At 46.8% G+C, this 12,686-nt stretch overlaps 3 protein-coding genes across 3 annotated transcripts; all 3 read right to left on the bottom strand.

The window, feature by feature from the left end:
- Positions 1-2,002: 2,002 nt before the first annotated feature.
- EYB26_002391 (uncharacterized protein) lies at positions 2,003-6,992 on the bottom strand (the record flags this gene model as incomplete). Its single annotated transcript, XM_054261696.1, has 2 exons — positions 2,003-5,780; positions 5,857-6,992. The coding sequence occupies 2 exons, from the start codon at positions 6,990-6,992 to the stop codon at positions 2,003-2,005; spliced, it is 4,914 nt and encodes a 1,637-aa protein (XP_054117671.1).
- Positions 6,993-8,805: 1,813 nt separating this feature from the next.
- EYB26_002390 (uncharacterized protein) lies at positions 8,806-10,836 on the bottom strand (the record flags this gene model as incomplete). Its single annotated transcript, XM_054261695.1, has 2 exons — positions 9,776-9,805; positions 9,877-10,836. 2 exons carry the CDS (start codon positions 10,834-10,836, stop codon positions 9,776-9,778), a joined length of 990 nt encoding a protein of 329 aa, XP_054117670.1.
- Positions 10,837-11,272: 436 nt separating this feature from the next.
- On the bottom strand, positions 11,273-12,484 carry EYB26_002389 (uncharacterized protein; the record flags this gene model as incomplete). Its single annotated transcript, XM_054261694.1, has 1 exon — positions 11,273-12,484. The coding sequence occupies one exon, from the start codon at positions 12,482-12,484 to the stop codon at positions 11,273-11,275; it is 1,212 nt and encodes a 403-aa protein (XP_054117669.1).
- Between the last annotated feature and the right edge of the window lie 202 nt (positions 12,485-12,686).

The following is a 12,686-nucleotide window of genomic DNA, read 5'->3' as shown; positions in this document are numbered from 1 at the left end:
AAATGTTTAACAGTCTTGACTTGAATCACTTAATATTTATACATTTTTTCTTTACTTCCATTATTCCTAGTTGGTTCGTTAAGCCTCGTGCTTTAGAATAAGACCAACGCTCCATGGGCCTCGGCCTATATCTAAGATATATTATGAACTATATCTATACTGCAGCCTTTTTGGAAGGTTTCAACTATACTAGACCTAAGTGTATGGTTCTATTACCGGTCTTGTGATTGAAGCGAGCTGGAGAGCACGTTTTCTAAGACCCAGTTCTATGTTCTCCGCAATAAAACAGATACCAGAACTGGTAACATGTCACTTCCTAGCCTCATAGGCCTAATAACTAACCCTAAGATACGTGTAGTACTCCTACCGTACATATTAGGTTAGTATATTGTTAGCGTTCTACCTTGGGATTGGCTCACTAGATCTCGCATTGAGGATGAGTACAGAGATGACGTCGTCATAGACGCGCAATCATACATGGCACCTGTATATTTGAACTACGGCAACTGCTACTGGTCCATAGTACCTGAAGACCGAGTATGGGTATGATGACGCAATCGATCATCCTTTTCTCCCCCACGTGACAAATAATCCTCGTTTCGAGAAACTCGTGCCGCCAAGCCCGCGACCTCATGCGCAGAAAGAGTGAGATTAATTCCTGGTTGAAGATAGCGATAAAGACAGAATGCACAAAGCCGGAAATCCAGTTATGGATCCAACGGAAAGCTTCTCCAATACAAAATCCAATCTCTGTGCGAGAGTCTCGTCCATGGCTGCATTAATCACACATGTGTGATTAATCGTAGGTGGTATCTCACTTGGACGAGGCTTAAAATGAAGATCGAAGGTAGGATTTTGAAGGCAGGGAAACCCTCCAAGGGCCTCATAGAGCATGCTGCTGCTCAGTGTGATTTCCTCTCGAGCGTTCAACTGTCAGCTGTAGGTCTCGGATTCAGGGAGCCTTCTTTGCAAGGTTTAAGATATCGTCATAGACAAGCGATGGGTATGCGTGGTAGCGATGAAGCTCGTTGGAGTAGTTTCTTTCTAGGGTCGTCGTCAAGATTGATCAGTAGTCATTCCAGATTTCGTAGACAAGAAAAGAGGGCAACAATTTCCGAGATGTTTGAGATGCGTCCAACGTCCAACGCCCGGAGATTAGAAAAATCAAAGAACTGACCCCGGTTGGTCATGAGAGATTCACTATCAATCTCGCCTTTACTACAGGTGAACGAAGTCGAGCGTGGTGGTGAGGTTGAGGTTGGCCCAAATGAAGTCATAAAGCTCTCCCATCTCTGGTCGCTTTTGAGAATGCCATAGGTAGGACGATCAATATAGTCCGACTAAAATTGAAGGAGGCTGCTGCCTGGATGGGGGAAAGCTGCGCCGCACGAATAAAGGACATCGGAGACACGGAGAACAAATAGGGGCAGCGTTTATTTGTATATCCAAGTAGTATTCTAAATCTACCTGTGCTCGACAATGCTGGATTGCACACGTGTCTCCTTGAGCAAAAGTATAGCAGTCTCCGCAGTACTGCGTCGTCCCATCGGCGACTCTGGAGTTTGCCGGCACAGATGTCGCATACTAGTAGGTAGTTTACGTAGTACGTATACCTACCGGTAAGTTAGTCGTGGAAATGACTGGTCATCAGTATGACTATTCTGCCATAACACTACAGAGTAGTCGTTTCGGAACATAGATAGATAGATAGATGTTTATTACGCCCGGAGGCACTAAGCCTATAGGGCACTAGCGTATTAATTACATAATCCATTTCCCACAGATCCGACGTAAACTCGTGATAGCCCATAATTTGTTCTCGTACCGTGTCAGCTTGGTGTTCGGGTTCTCCGGTTGGTGTTTTTTAGGGTGGGGAATTTCCCTTGTTAAAGGTGTTGGCTAGTAGATGGTCTTAAAGGTTATCTTCTCCAAGTGTGCGGTGTCCTATCTTCGGCGGCCGCAGCAGTATCTACCTGGGAAGGGATAGATTACTTCCTTTCCCCTATGTTGATGGAGGTCCGGCTTCGGGTTCCTGTTCTAATCTTCCTGTTGCAATTGCGTACTTGATTACTGCCTGGACGGCCTTCATGTCTGGTTGCCATCGATCCGGGTCGGAGCGTGATTTTCCGCCTAGGAAGAAGGACAGGTTACCTCGTCTCGACTCTGTGCATTGGTTCATGCCTTCTCTCATCGCTGTCCATTTTGTGCAGCGGAATAGGAAATGTTCCACTGTCTCACTTGCTTGTCCACATGCGCAGAGATCGGAGTCTGCTGCGCCTATCCTATTCAAGTAGCTGTTGAGCCCTGTCATTCCTGTCCGAAGCTGGGCCAGGATTTTTGCCTCTTTCCGGTTCAATCTGTCGTACAAGCTCCTTGTATGTTTTCCTGGAAGAGCTGCATCTACAGCCTTTGAGTATTTACCAACATTCTCTGGGAGAGTCCATTCTAGCTGCCGTTCCGCAAGGGCGAGCCTGATAGCAGTTGATCTAGCTTGGGATGGTTGTTTCTCCGGCAGATGCTCTGTTCCTGTCGCTTTCTGTGCTTCAGCTTTTGCTCGTTGTTTCAAGTTGATATCTGCATGTGCTGGTATCCAGATTGCATTTACTGCGTTTCCTCGCCGGTATAAGGTCTCAATCTGCTTATATATCCGCTGGATGGTTTCTTGACCAGATTGCTGGCGGGGTTGGCTGATTGCTGCCACTGCGGATCTATTACTGCTAAGGATAGATATCCATCTACAGCATGCCCCAGGAGGGACTCGTTCTAGGGCGACCGCCATCGCTTCTAGTTCTGCTGTATAAGGATTCTGCTCTGTCCTTTTGCCCAGGGTGATCGAGAAGCTGGATATGTCGGTTCCATTATTGTCTGCCTGGGTGTCTCTTATATGGCCTCCTATACCCACTATTCCGGATCTAGCAGATGCACTTGTGGCAATTAGGATACCAATTGCCTTCTTAGCAATTTGAATGGTCTGTTCCCCGTCTTTTTCGTGTATCGTTTGTATACGCGCTGTCCATGGTGATATTGTGAATGCTTGGATAGTTTCTATCCGCTCGGTTGTTGTTGTTGTCTCTAGGGCTCGAGCTATCCTCTGTAGCGGAGACCTGAACCTCTGGGTTGTGATAGTCCTTAGTTTGACTAGGGGGTTTGATTCAGGTAGTGTTTGGATGTCGATGTGTAGTTTTATAGCTTTCTCCATATGTCGATTGTGGAACGGCTGGATGCCTGCTTCTGCCTCAGCCACAGCAGTTGCTACTGTCCGAAAGGCCCCCGTTACTGCAATAGCTCCATGTTTCTGTATTCTGTTTAAATATTGTGTTCCCCTTGCTCCACAGGCATGCATCCAGACACTAGAAGCGTAGTCTGTCACTGGAGCTACTGTAGCTCTAAATAGTTGTCTTGCTGACCGTGGGGAAGTCATCTTTAGCCTTCTCAGCGCCATGGCTGCCGTGAGTCCTTTGGTAGCAGCATTGGCAATGTGTTCCTTGAACCGTAGCTGGGAATCCATCACTATTCCTAAAATCTTTGCACTTTCCTTTGGTTCGACTATTTCGCCTTTAATCAAGAATGGTATGCTGCTTGAACGGCTTGCCGTCCGGGTGAAGTGAACTATGGCCGTTTTATCACATTCAAATGTTGCCCCGCTTCGTCTTTCCCAATCCAAGGCTCTGTCGATTATGGCTTGTATGCTAGCCCGGTTTACTTCTGCTGATGGGCCTGATACCCATGCCGTATAGTCATCCACAAATGCAATTGCTCCTCCGGAGGCACTTATCCTGTGTTGTACTAAATCCGCATTGAAGAACAGGAATAGTATTGGGGACAGTGGTGATCCTTGTGGTAAGCCTGCCTGTGGTAGCTCCCGTTGTTCGCTTGTAGATCCATTAACCAGGATGTTTGCTGTGCGTCTTGAGCAGAAAGCATCAATCCATCGAACTATTTGGTCAGGTATTCCTCTTGCCTTGAGTCTCTGCAGCAGTCTCTCTTTGAAGACTCCATTATATGCCCCTTGGACATCAAAACTGACCAGGCTTAGTACCTTCCTATTTCTCCAGGCCTTATAGATCTCTTCTTGCAATAATAGAAGTGCCTGTTCTGCCGAGCGCCTCTTCCTTGCTCCAAAGTGGTTTATAGGCAGCAGGCCGAACTCTTCGACAGCGTATGATATCCTTTCCGCGACGACCGCTTCCAGTATTTTACCCAACGTGGAGAGCAATGATATTGGTCTCCATGCTTTAGCCAGCGCGTAATTTTTCTTGGCCGGCTTCTTTAGCGGTATAATCTTAGCATTTCTCCATTGGGAAGGGAGATCGCTATCTTGAAGTGATATCTGAAAGATACGGAATACTCTTTCTTTGACCACTGGCCAGAGCTGCCTCCATACCATTGCTGGGAGGCCATCCTCTCCGGGTGCTTTCCATGGCTTAGCTTCAAAGACTTTTCGTTCAATCTCCTCCATAGTGAGATCAGGCATGTGTATCGGCTCTCTTTGTGGCCGAGTTCCCTCATCTTCTATTCTCGTCGGTAATGGTGGGAAAAATGTAGCAAGCAACTCTTTCATCTGCTCTCCTTTATCTTTGGTAGTAGATCCATCTGCCTTTACCAATGGTGGTATTTTGTCGCTGAATGAGCTGCTATTAGGTTTTAGATATTTAGTTGCCTGCCATATATTTGCATCATTAGCAAGGAAATCTTCCCAGTGTATCTTCTTCTGTTTCCGGATTGCATCATGATATTCTTTTGCCGCTTTATGTGCTTGTTGTTCGAGCTCATGGATTATACATCCTGCTCTACGCCGCGATCTAGCCTGATTTCTCCAGTATGTGTATATACGGCGAAGCTGCGTTAGATCTGTCGTCCACCATCGTTTCGCGTATGGTGAGGGTTTTGCCTTTGGTGTAAGTTTTGAGACTGCTTCTGTGACCGCTATCATCAGGCGATCCGTCTGCAGCTGGACTGAGCCGTCCAGGGGAACCCCTTGTAAGCTGGTAGTGACTCTAGCTCTAATTTCTGTCCAAGGCGCGTTCTTCCAGAGCAATCTCTCAGTGGTAGGTCGATCCGGGACTGATATATCAAACTCTGTTTCAATAGCTTGGTGGTCTGATCCATGGTTTGTATAGTGTATGCCACATTTAACCATCTCTTCTGCTAGCTCCGTCGATGCTAAGACTAAGTCGATTGTTGTTTCTGTATCCCCTGAATGCCATGTCTTTGTGCCTCTTGGTAGAAGGCTGTGGAGTGAGTGTTCGGTCATATAGTCAACTAAAGCATCAGCCTCCCCCTGTCTTACTGGAGATATTTGGTCTCCGCCCCAGAGTTGGTCATGCCGATTGAAGTCTCCCATAATTAGAACATCCATCCGTTTTCCATCTCTTCCCCGTATGTCTACCACTAGGCTATGTAGTAGCCTAGTTGTAGATATTAGTGCTTCCTCATTGTTCCCCTCCACATAGACTGAGGCCACCAGTACTGCCCTATCTGGAAATTGTAGTATCGCAGCTGTCAGATCTGAGGATTTTACTGGGATCTGTTCTGCCTCAATGTCGCTCCGAACCCATAGCATGCTCCGGATTGGCCATCTTCCTTCATGTCTCTCCGTGGGTGTCATCTTAGTCCAGTAGCTGTGTCCCATTGGGCTTGTTATCATTGTCTTCTCAATCATCCGCGCGTATGGCTCGGATATTGCTATCGCTCCATAATCTCTAATTTCGTTATCGTTCATTAAGCTTTGTTGTATCATATCTCTTTTGCCCACATTGAGTTGTAGTACGCGAAATGATCTATGCATGAGACTGTATAAGGCGTATTCGACAGTTTTTGCTGAATGACTCATGAGGCCCTCCACAGGGAACACACTTTAGAATTGTATCCTGGCAGGTGCTGTGATGATGTCCCTTATTTGCACATCTAGCGCAGGTTTGAGCCTTCTTGCAGGAAAAGGCCTTATGCCCCATCTCTTGGCAGTTATAACATTGAGCAGGTCCTGTTTGTGGTTCAAAGACCCGAGTATATGCGGATTCTCCTGCTATATCAAAATAGTTGCCTTCTATCAGACGTCTGGCTTCCGTCGCTTTGGTAACGTATATTACCATAGATCCATATGCTTTGTTGGAGTCTTTTTTGCTAAGCCAAGAGATCTTAGCAATGCTGACGTTATTTTCTTTCCCCAGGATTTCGGCTGTCCCTGATAAGATATTTCCATCTGCATCTAATACTGCTGTCCGGTTAGCATTGTCGATTTTGACCGGATATAGCTGGTTTCGTAGGATTCTTATTCCTGGTATCTCAATCTTTTGGGCGGCTTCTTTGATCTGCTGCATCTCGTCTTCATGTCTGCAAACCACCTTGATCCGGTCTGCAGTTTTTGGGTCCTTGATCATTGCTGCACACCGCCAGTTTTCTGTTTCCTCATTCCCACGCATCTCTTTTTCGATCTGTTGTCTTATATTGGCTATCTGGGTCTTCGCTTTGTCTTGTTCTCCGACCCGGGACGTGTCGATTGTGCAGAATAGCGTATTAACTAATGTAGGACGGGCTAGGGGTACTAGCTGTGTATCCTGTTGATGACTGGGCTGTCTATCAACTACAGCCGCGTATGTTGTCATAGCCGGAGTACTTGCGACAGTGTCTAGCTGTTCCTGGAGTTGCTTGTAATCTTCTGTAGCTTGGCTTCGGATTGCTTCTACTTGGGTCTGCAGCGCTTGAATTGTATTGCTCTGTTCCCGGATCATTTCAGACTGTTCCTTGATCATCATCTCTTGTTTGATAAGGGCTTCTTTCAGTCCTTTAACCTCTTGGTAGGTGCTTTCTAGGTACTGGCCTATCTTTTTAAGCATGTCCCTGTTTCCATCTTTTCCGCTCTGTTTCTCCTCAATAAGGCCAGCGGCTTTCTTTACCGCTGTTAATTCCACTTGGGTCATTGATTTCTTGGACGTTCTAACGGCGCTGATATTGTCGCTACCCGAGGCCTCTCGGGCCCTTGTTGAGGGCATTACGACGCGTCCCGAGCGCGTTGTTGCCGGCTCCTCCACCATCGCGTCCGCCATCCCCAGCTGGTCGTCGAACCGGCTGTTGTAATGACAGTCGAATTTTCGAAATGACAGTCGAAACAGGTCACTTTGCCTCTCTCTCACCTTCAGTATAGTTTCGTCAAATGCCGGTAGGGTACTGCCGTTCCGTTTCGGAACATAGATAGATAGATAGATGTTTATTACGCCCGGAGGCACTAAGCCTATAGGGCACTAGCGTATTAATTACATAATCCATTTCCCACAGATCCGACGTAAACTCGTGATAGCCCATAATTTGTTCTCGTACCGTGTCAGCTTGGTGTTCGGGTTCTCCGGTTGGTGTTTTTTAGGGTGGGGAATTTCCCTTGTTAAAGGTGTTGGCTAGTAGATGGTCTTAAAGGTTATCTTCTCCAAGTGTGCGGTGTCCTATCTTCGGCGGCCGCAGCAGTATCTACCTGGGAAGGGATAGATTACTTCCTTTCCCCTATGTTGATGGAGGTCCGGCTTCGGGTTCCTGTTCTAATCTTCCTGTTGCAATTGCGTACTTGATTACTGCCTGGACGGCCTTCATGTCTGGTTGCCATCGATCCGGGTCGGAGCGTGATTTTCCGCCTAGGAAGAAGGACAGGTTACCTCGTCTCGACTCTGTGCATTGGTTCATGCCTTCTCTCATCGCTGTCCATTTTGTGCAGCGGAATAGGAAATGTTCCACTGTCTCACTTGCTTGTCCACATGCGCAGAGATCGGAGTCTGCTGCGCCTATCCTATTCAAGTAGCTGTTGAGCCCTGTCATTCCTGTCCGAAGCTGGGCCAGGATTTTTGCCTCTTTCCGGTTCAATCTGTCGTACAAGCTCCTTGTATGTTTTCCTGGAAGAGCTGCATCTACAGCCTTTAAGTATTTACCAACATTCTCTGGGAGAGTCCATTCTAGCTGCCGTTCCGCAAGGGCGAGCCTGATAGCAGTTGATCTAGCTTAGGATGGTTGTTTCTCCGGCAGATGCTCTGTTCCTGTCGCTTTCTATGCTTCAGCTTTTGCTCGTTGTTTCAAGTTGATATCTGCATGTGCTGGTATCCAGATTACATTTACTGCGTTTCCTCGCCGGTATAAGGTCTCAATCTGCTTATATATCCGCTGGATGGTTTCTTGACCAGATTGCTGGCGGGGTTGGCTGATTGCTGCCACTGCGGATCTATTACTGCTAAGGATAGATATCCATCTACAGCATGCCCCAGGAGGGACTCGTTCTAGGGCGACCGCCATCGCTTCTAGTTCTGCTGTATAAGGATTCTGCTCTGTCCTTTTGCCCAGGGTGATCGAGAAGCTGGATATGTCGGTTCCATTATTGTCTGCCTGGGTGTCTCTTATATAGCCTCCTATACCCACTATTCCGGATCTAGCAGATGCACTTGTGGCAATTAGGATACCAATTGCCTTCTTAGCAATTTAAATGGTCTGTTCCCCGTCTTTTTCGTGTATCGTTTGTATACGCGCTGTCCATAGTGATATTGTGAATGCTTGGATAGTTTCTATCCGCTCGGTTGTTGTTGTTGTCTCTAGGGCTCGAGCTATCCTCTATAGCGGAGACCTGAACCTCTGGGTTGTGATAGTCTTTAGTTTGACTAGGGGGTTTGATTCAGGTAGTGTTTGGATGTCGATGTGTAGTTTTATAGCTTTCTCCATATGTCGATTGTGGAACGGCTGGATGCCTGCTTCTACCTCAGCCACAGCAGTTGCTACTGTCTGAAAGGCCCCCGTTACTGCAATAGCTCCATGTTTCTGTATTCTGTTTAAATATTATATTCCCCTTGCTCCACAGGCATGCATCCAGACACTAGAAGCGTAGTCTGTCACTGGAGCTACTGTAGCTTTAAATAGTTGTCTTGCTGACCGTGGGGAAGTCATCTTTAGCCTTCTCAGCGCCATGGCTGCCGTGAGTCCTTTAGTAGCAGCATTGGCAATATGTTCCTTGAACCGTAGCTGGGAATCCATCACTATTCCTAAAATCTTTGCACTTTCCTTTGGTTCGACTATTTCGCCTTTAATCAAGAATGGTATGCTGCTTGAACGGCTTGCCGTCCGGGTGAAGTGAACTATGGCCGTTTTATTACATTCAAATGTTGCCCCGCTTCGTCTTTCCCAATCCAAGGCTCTGTCGATTATGGCTTGTATGCTAGCCCGGTTTGCTTCTGCTGATAGGCCTAATACCCATGCCGTATAGTCATCCACAAATGCAATTGCTCCTCTGGAGGCACTTATCCTGTGTTGTACTAAATCCGCATTAAAGAACAGGAATAGTATTGGGGACAGTGGTGATCCTTGTGGTAAGCCTGCCTGTGGTAGCTCCCGTTGTTCGCTTATAGATCCATTAACCAGGATGTTTGCTGTGCGTCTTAAGCAGAAAGCATCAATCCATCGAACTATTTGGTCAGGTATTCCTCTTGCCTTGAGTCTCTGCAGCAGTCTCTCTTTGAAGACTCCATTATATGCCCCTTGGACATCAAAACTGACCAGGCTTAGTACCTTCCTATTTCTCCAGGCCTTATAGATCTCTTCTTGCAATAATAGAAGTGCCTGTTCTGCCGAGCGCCTCTTCCTTGCTCCAAAGTGGTTTATAGGCAGCAGGCCGAACTCTTCGACAGCGTATGATATTCTTTCCGCGACGACCGCTTCCAGTATTTTACCCAACGTGGAGAGCAATGATATTGGTCTCCATGCTTTAGCCAGCGCGTAATTTTTCTTGGCCGGCTTCTTTAGCGGTATAATCTTAGCATTTCTCCATTGGGAAGGGAGATCGCTATCTTGAAGTGATATCTGAAAGATACGGAATACTCTTTCTTTGACCACTGGCCAGAGCTGCCTCCATACCATTGCTAGGAGGCCATCCTCTCCGGGTGCTTTCCATGGCTTAGCTTCAAAGACTTTTCGTTCAATCTCCTCCATAGTGAGATCAGGCATGTGTATCGGCTCTCTTTGTGGCCGAGTTCCCTCATCTTCTATTCTCGTCGGTAATGGTGGGAAAAATGTAGCAAGCAACTCTTTCATCTGCTCTCCTTTATCTTTGGTAGTAGATCCATCTGCCTTTACCAATGGTGGTATTTTGTCGCTGAATGAGCTACTATTAGGTTTTAGATATTTAGTTGCCTGCCATATATTTGCATCATTAGCAAGGAAATCTTCCCAGTGTATCTTCTTCTGTTTCCGGATTGCATCATGATATTCTTTTGCCGCTTTATGTGCTTGTTGTTCGAGCTCATGGATTATACATCCTGCTCTACGCCGCGATCTAGCCTGATTTCTCCAGTATGTGTATATACGGCGAAGCTGCGTTAGATCTGTCGTCCACCATCGTTTCGCGTATGGTGAGGGTTTTGCCTTTGGTGTAAGTTTTGAGACTGCTTCTGTGACCGCTATCATCAGGCGATCCGTCTGCAGCTGGACTGAGCCGTCCAGGGGAACCCCTTGTAAGCTGGTAGTGACTCTAGCTCTAATTTCTGTCCAAGGCGCGTTCTTCCAGAGCAATCTCTCAGTGGTAGGTCGATCCGGGACTGATATATCAAACTCTGTTTCAATAGCTTGGTGGTCTGATCCATGGTTTGTATAGTGTATGCCACATTTAACCATCTCTTCTGCTAGCTCCGTCGATGCTAAGACTAAGTCGATCGTTGTTTCTGTATCCCCTGAATGCCATGTCTTTGTGCCTCTTGGTAGAAGGCTGTGGAGTGAGTGTTCGGTCATATAGTCAACTAAAGCATCAGCCTCCCCCTGTCTTACTGGAGATATTTGGTCTCCGCCCCAGAGTTGGTCATGCCGATTGAAGTCTCCCATAATTAGAACATCCATCCGTTTTCCATCTCTTCCCCGTATATCTACCACTAGGCTATGTAGTAGCCTAGTTGTAGATATTAGTGCTTCCTCATTATTCCCCTCCACATAGACTGAGGCCACCAGTACTGCCCTATCTGGAAATTATAGTATCGCAGCTGTCAGATCTGAGGATTTTACTGGGATCTGTTCTGCCTCAATGTCGCTCCGAACCCATAGCATGCTCCGGATTGGCCATCTTCCTTCATGTCTCTCCGTGGGTGTCATCTTAGTCCAGTAGCTGTGTCCCATTGGGCTTGTTATCATTGTCTTCTCAATCATCCGCGCGTATGGCTCGGATATTGCTATCGCTCCATAATCTCTAATTTCGTTATCGTTCATTAAGCTTTGTTGTATCATATCTCTTTTGCCCACATTGAGTTGTAGTACGCGAAATGATCTATGCATGAGACTGTATAAGGCGTATTCGACAGTTTTTGCTGAATGACTCATGAGGCCCTCCACAGGGAACACACTTTAGAATTGTATCCTGGCAGGTGCTGTGATGATGTCCCTTATTTGCACATCTAGCGCAGGTTTGAGCCTTCTTGCAGGAAAAGGCCTTATGCCCCATCTCTTGGCAGTTATAACATTGAGCAGGTCCTGTTTGTGGTTCAAAGACCCGAGTATATGCGGATTCTCCTGCTATATCAAAATAGTTGCCTTCTATCAGACGTCTGGCTTCCGTCGCTTTGGTAACGTATATTACCATAGATCCATATGCTTTGTTGGAGTCTTTTTTGCTAAGCCAAGAGATCTTAGCAATGCTGACGTTATTTTCTTTCCCCAGGATTTCGGCTGTCCCTGATAAGATATTTCCATCTGCATCTAATACTGCTGTCCGGTTAGCATTGTCGATTTTGACCGGATATAGCTGGTTTCGTAGGATTCTTATTCCTGGTATCTCAATCTTTTGGGCGGCTTCTTTGATCTGCTGCATCTCGTCTTCATGTCTGCAAACCACCTTGATCCGGTCTGCAGTTTTTGGGTCCTTGATCATTGCTGCACACCGCCAGTTTTCTGTTTCCTCATTCCCACGCATCTCTTTTTCGATCTGTTGTCTTATATTGGCTATCTGGGTCTTCGCTTTGTCTTGTTCTCCGACCCGGGACGTGTCGATTGTGCAGAATAGCGTATTAACTAATGTAGGACGGGCTAGGGGTACTAGCTGTGTATCCTGTTGATGACTGGGCTGTCTATCAACTACAGCCGCGTATGTTGTCATAGCCGGAGTACTTGCGACAGTGTCTAGCTGTTCCTGGAGTTGCTTGTAATCTTCTGTAGCTTGGCTTCGGATTGCTTCTACTTGGGTCTGCAGCGCTTGAATTGTATTGCTCTGTTCCCGGATCATTTCAGACTGTTCCTTGATCATCATCTCTTGTTTGATAAGGGCTTCTTTCAGTCCTTTAACCTCTTGGTAGGTGCTTTCTAGGTACTGGCCTATCTTTTTAAGCATGTCCCTGTTTCCATCTTTTCCGCTCTGTTTCTCCTCAATAAGGCCAGCGGCTTTCTTTACCGCTGTTAATTCCACTTGGGTCATTGATTTCTTGGACGTTCTAACGGCGCTGATATTGTCGCTACCCGAGGCCTCTCGGGCCCTTGTTGAGGGCATTACGACGCGTCCCGAGCGCGTTGTTGCCGGCTCCTCCATCCCCAGCTGGTCGTCGAACCGGCTGTTGTAATGACAGTCGAATTTTCGAAATGACAGTCGAAACAGGTCACTTTGCCTCTCTCTGGCCTTTTCAGTGATTTCCCGTATAGTTAGACAAGCGTGAATCCGATTACCCAGATGGGTGCTAGTCTACAAAAGGAAT

This window comes from Talaromyces marneffei, chromosome 2 (assembly GCF_009556855.1).
Source record: "Talaromyces marneffei chromosome 2, complete sequence".
Lineage (NCBI taxonomy): Eukaryota > Fungi > Ascomycota > Eurotiomycetes > Eurotiales > Trichocomaceae > Talaromyces > Talaromyces marneffei.
This window is presented reverse-complemented; position numbering and strand designations above follow the sequence as displayed.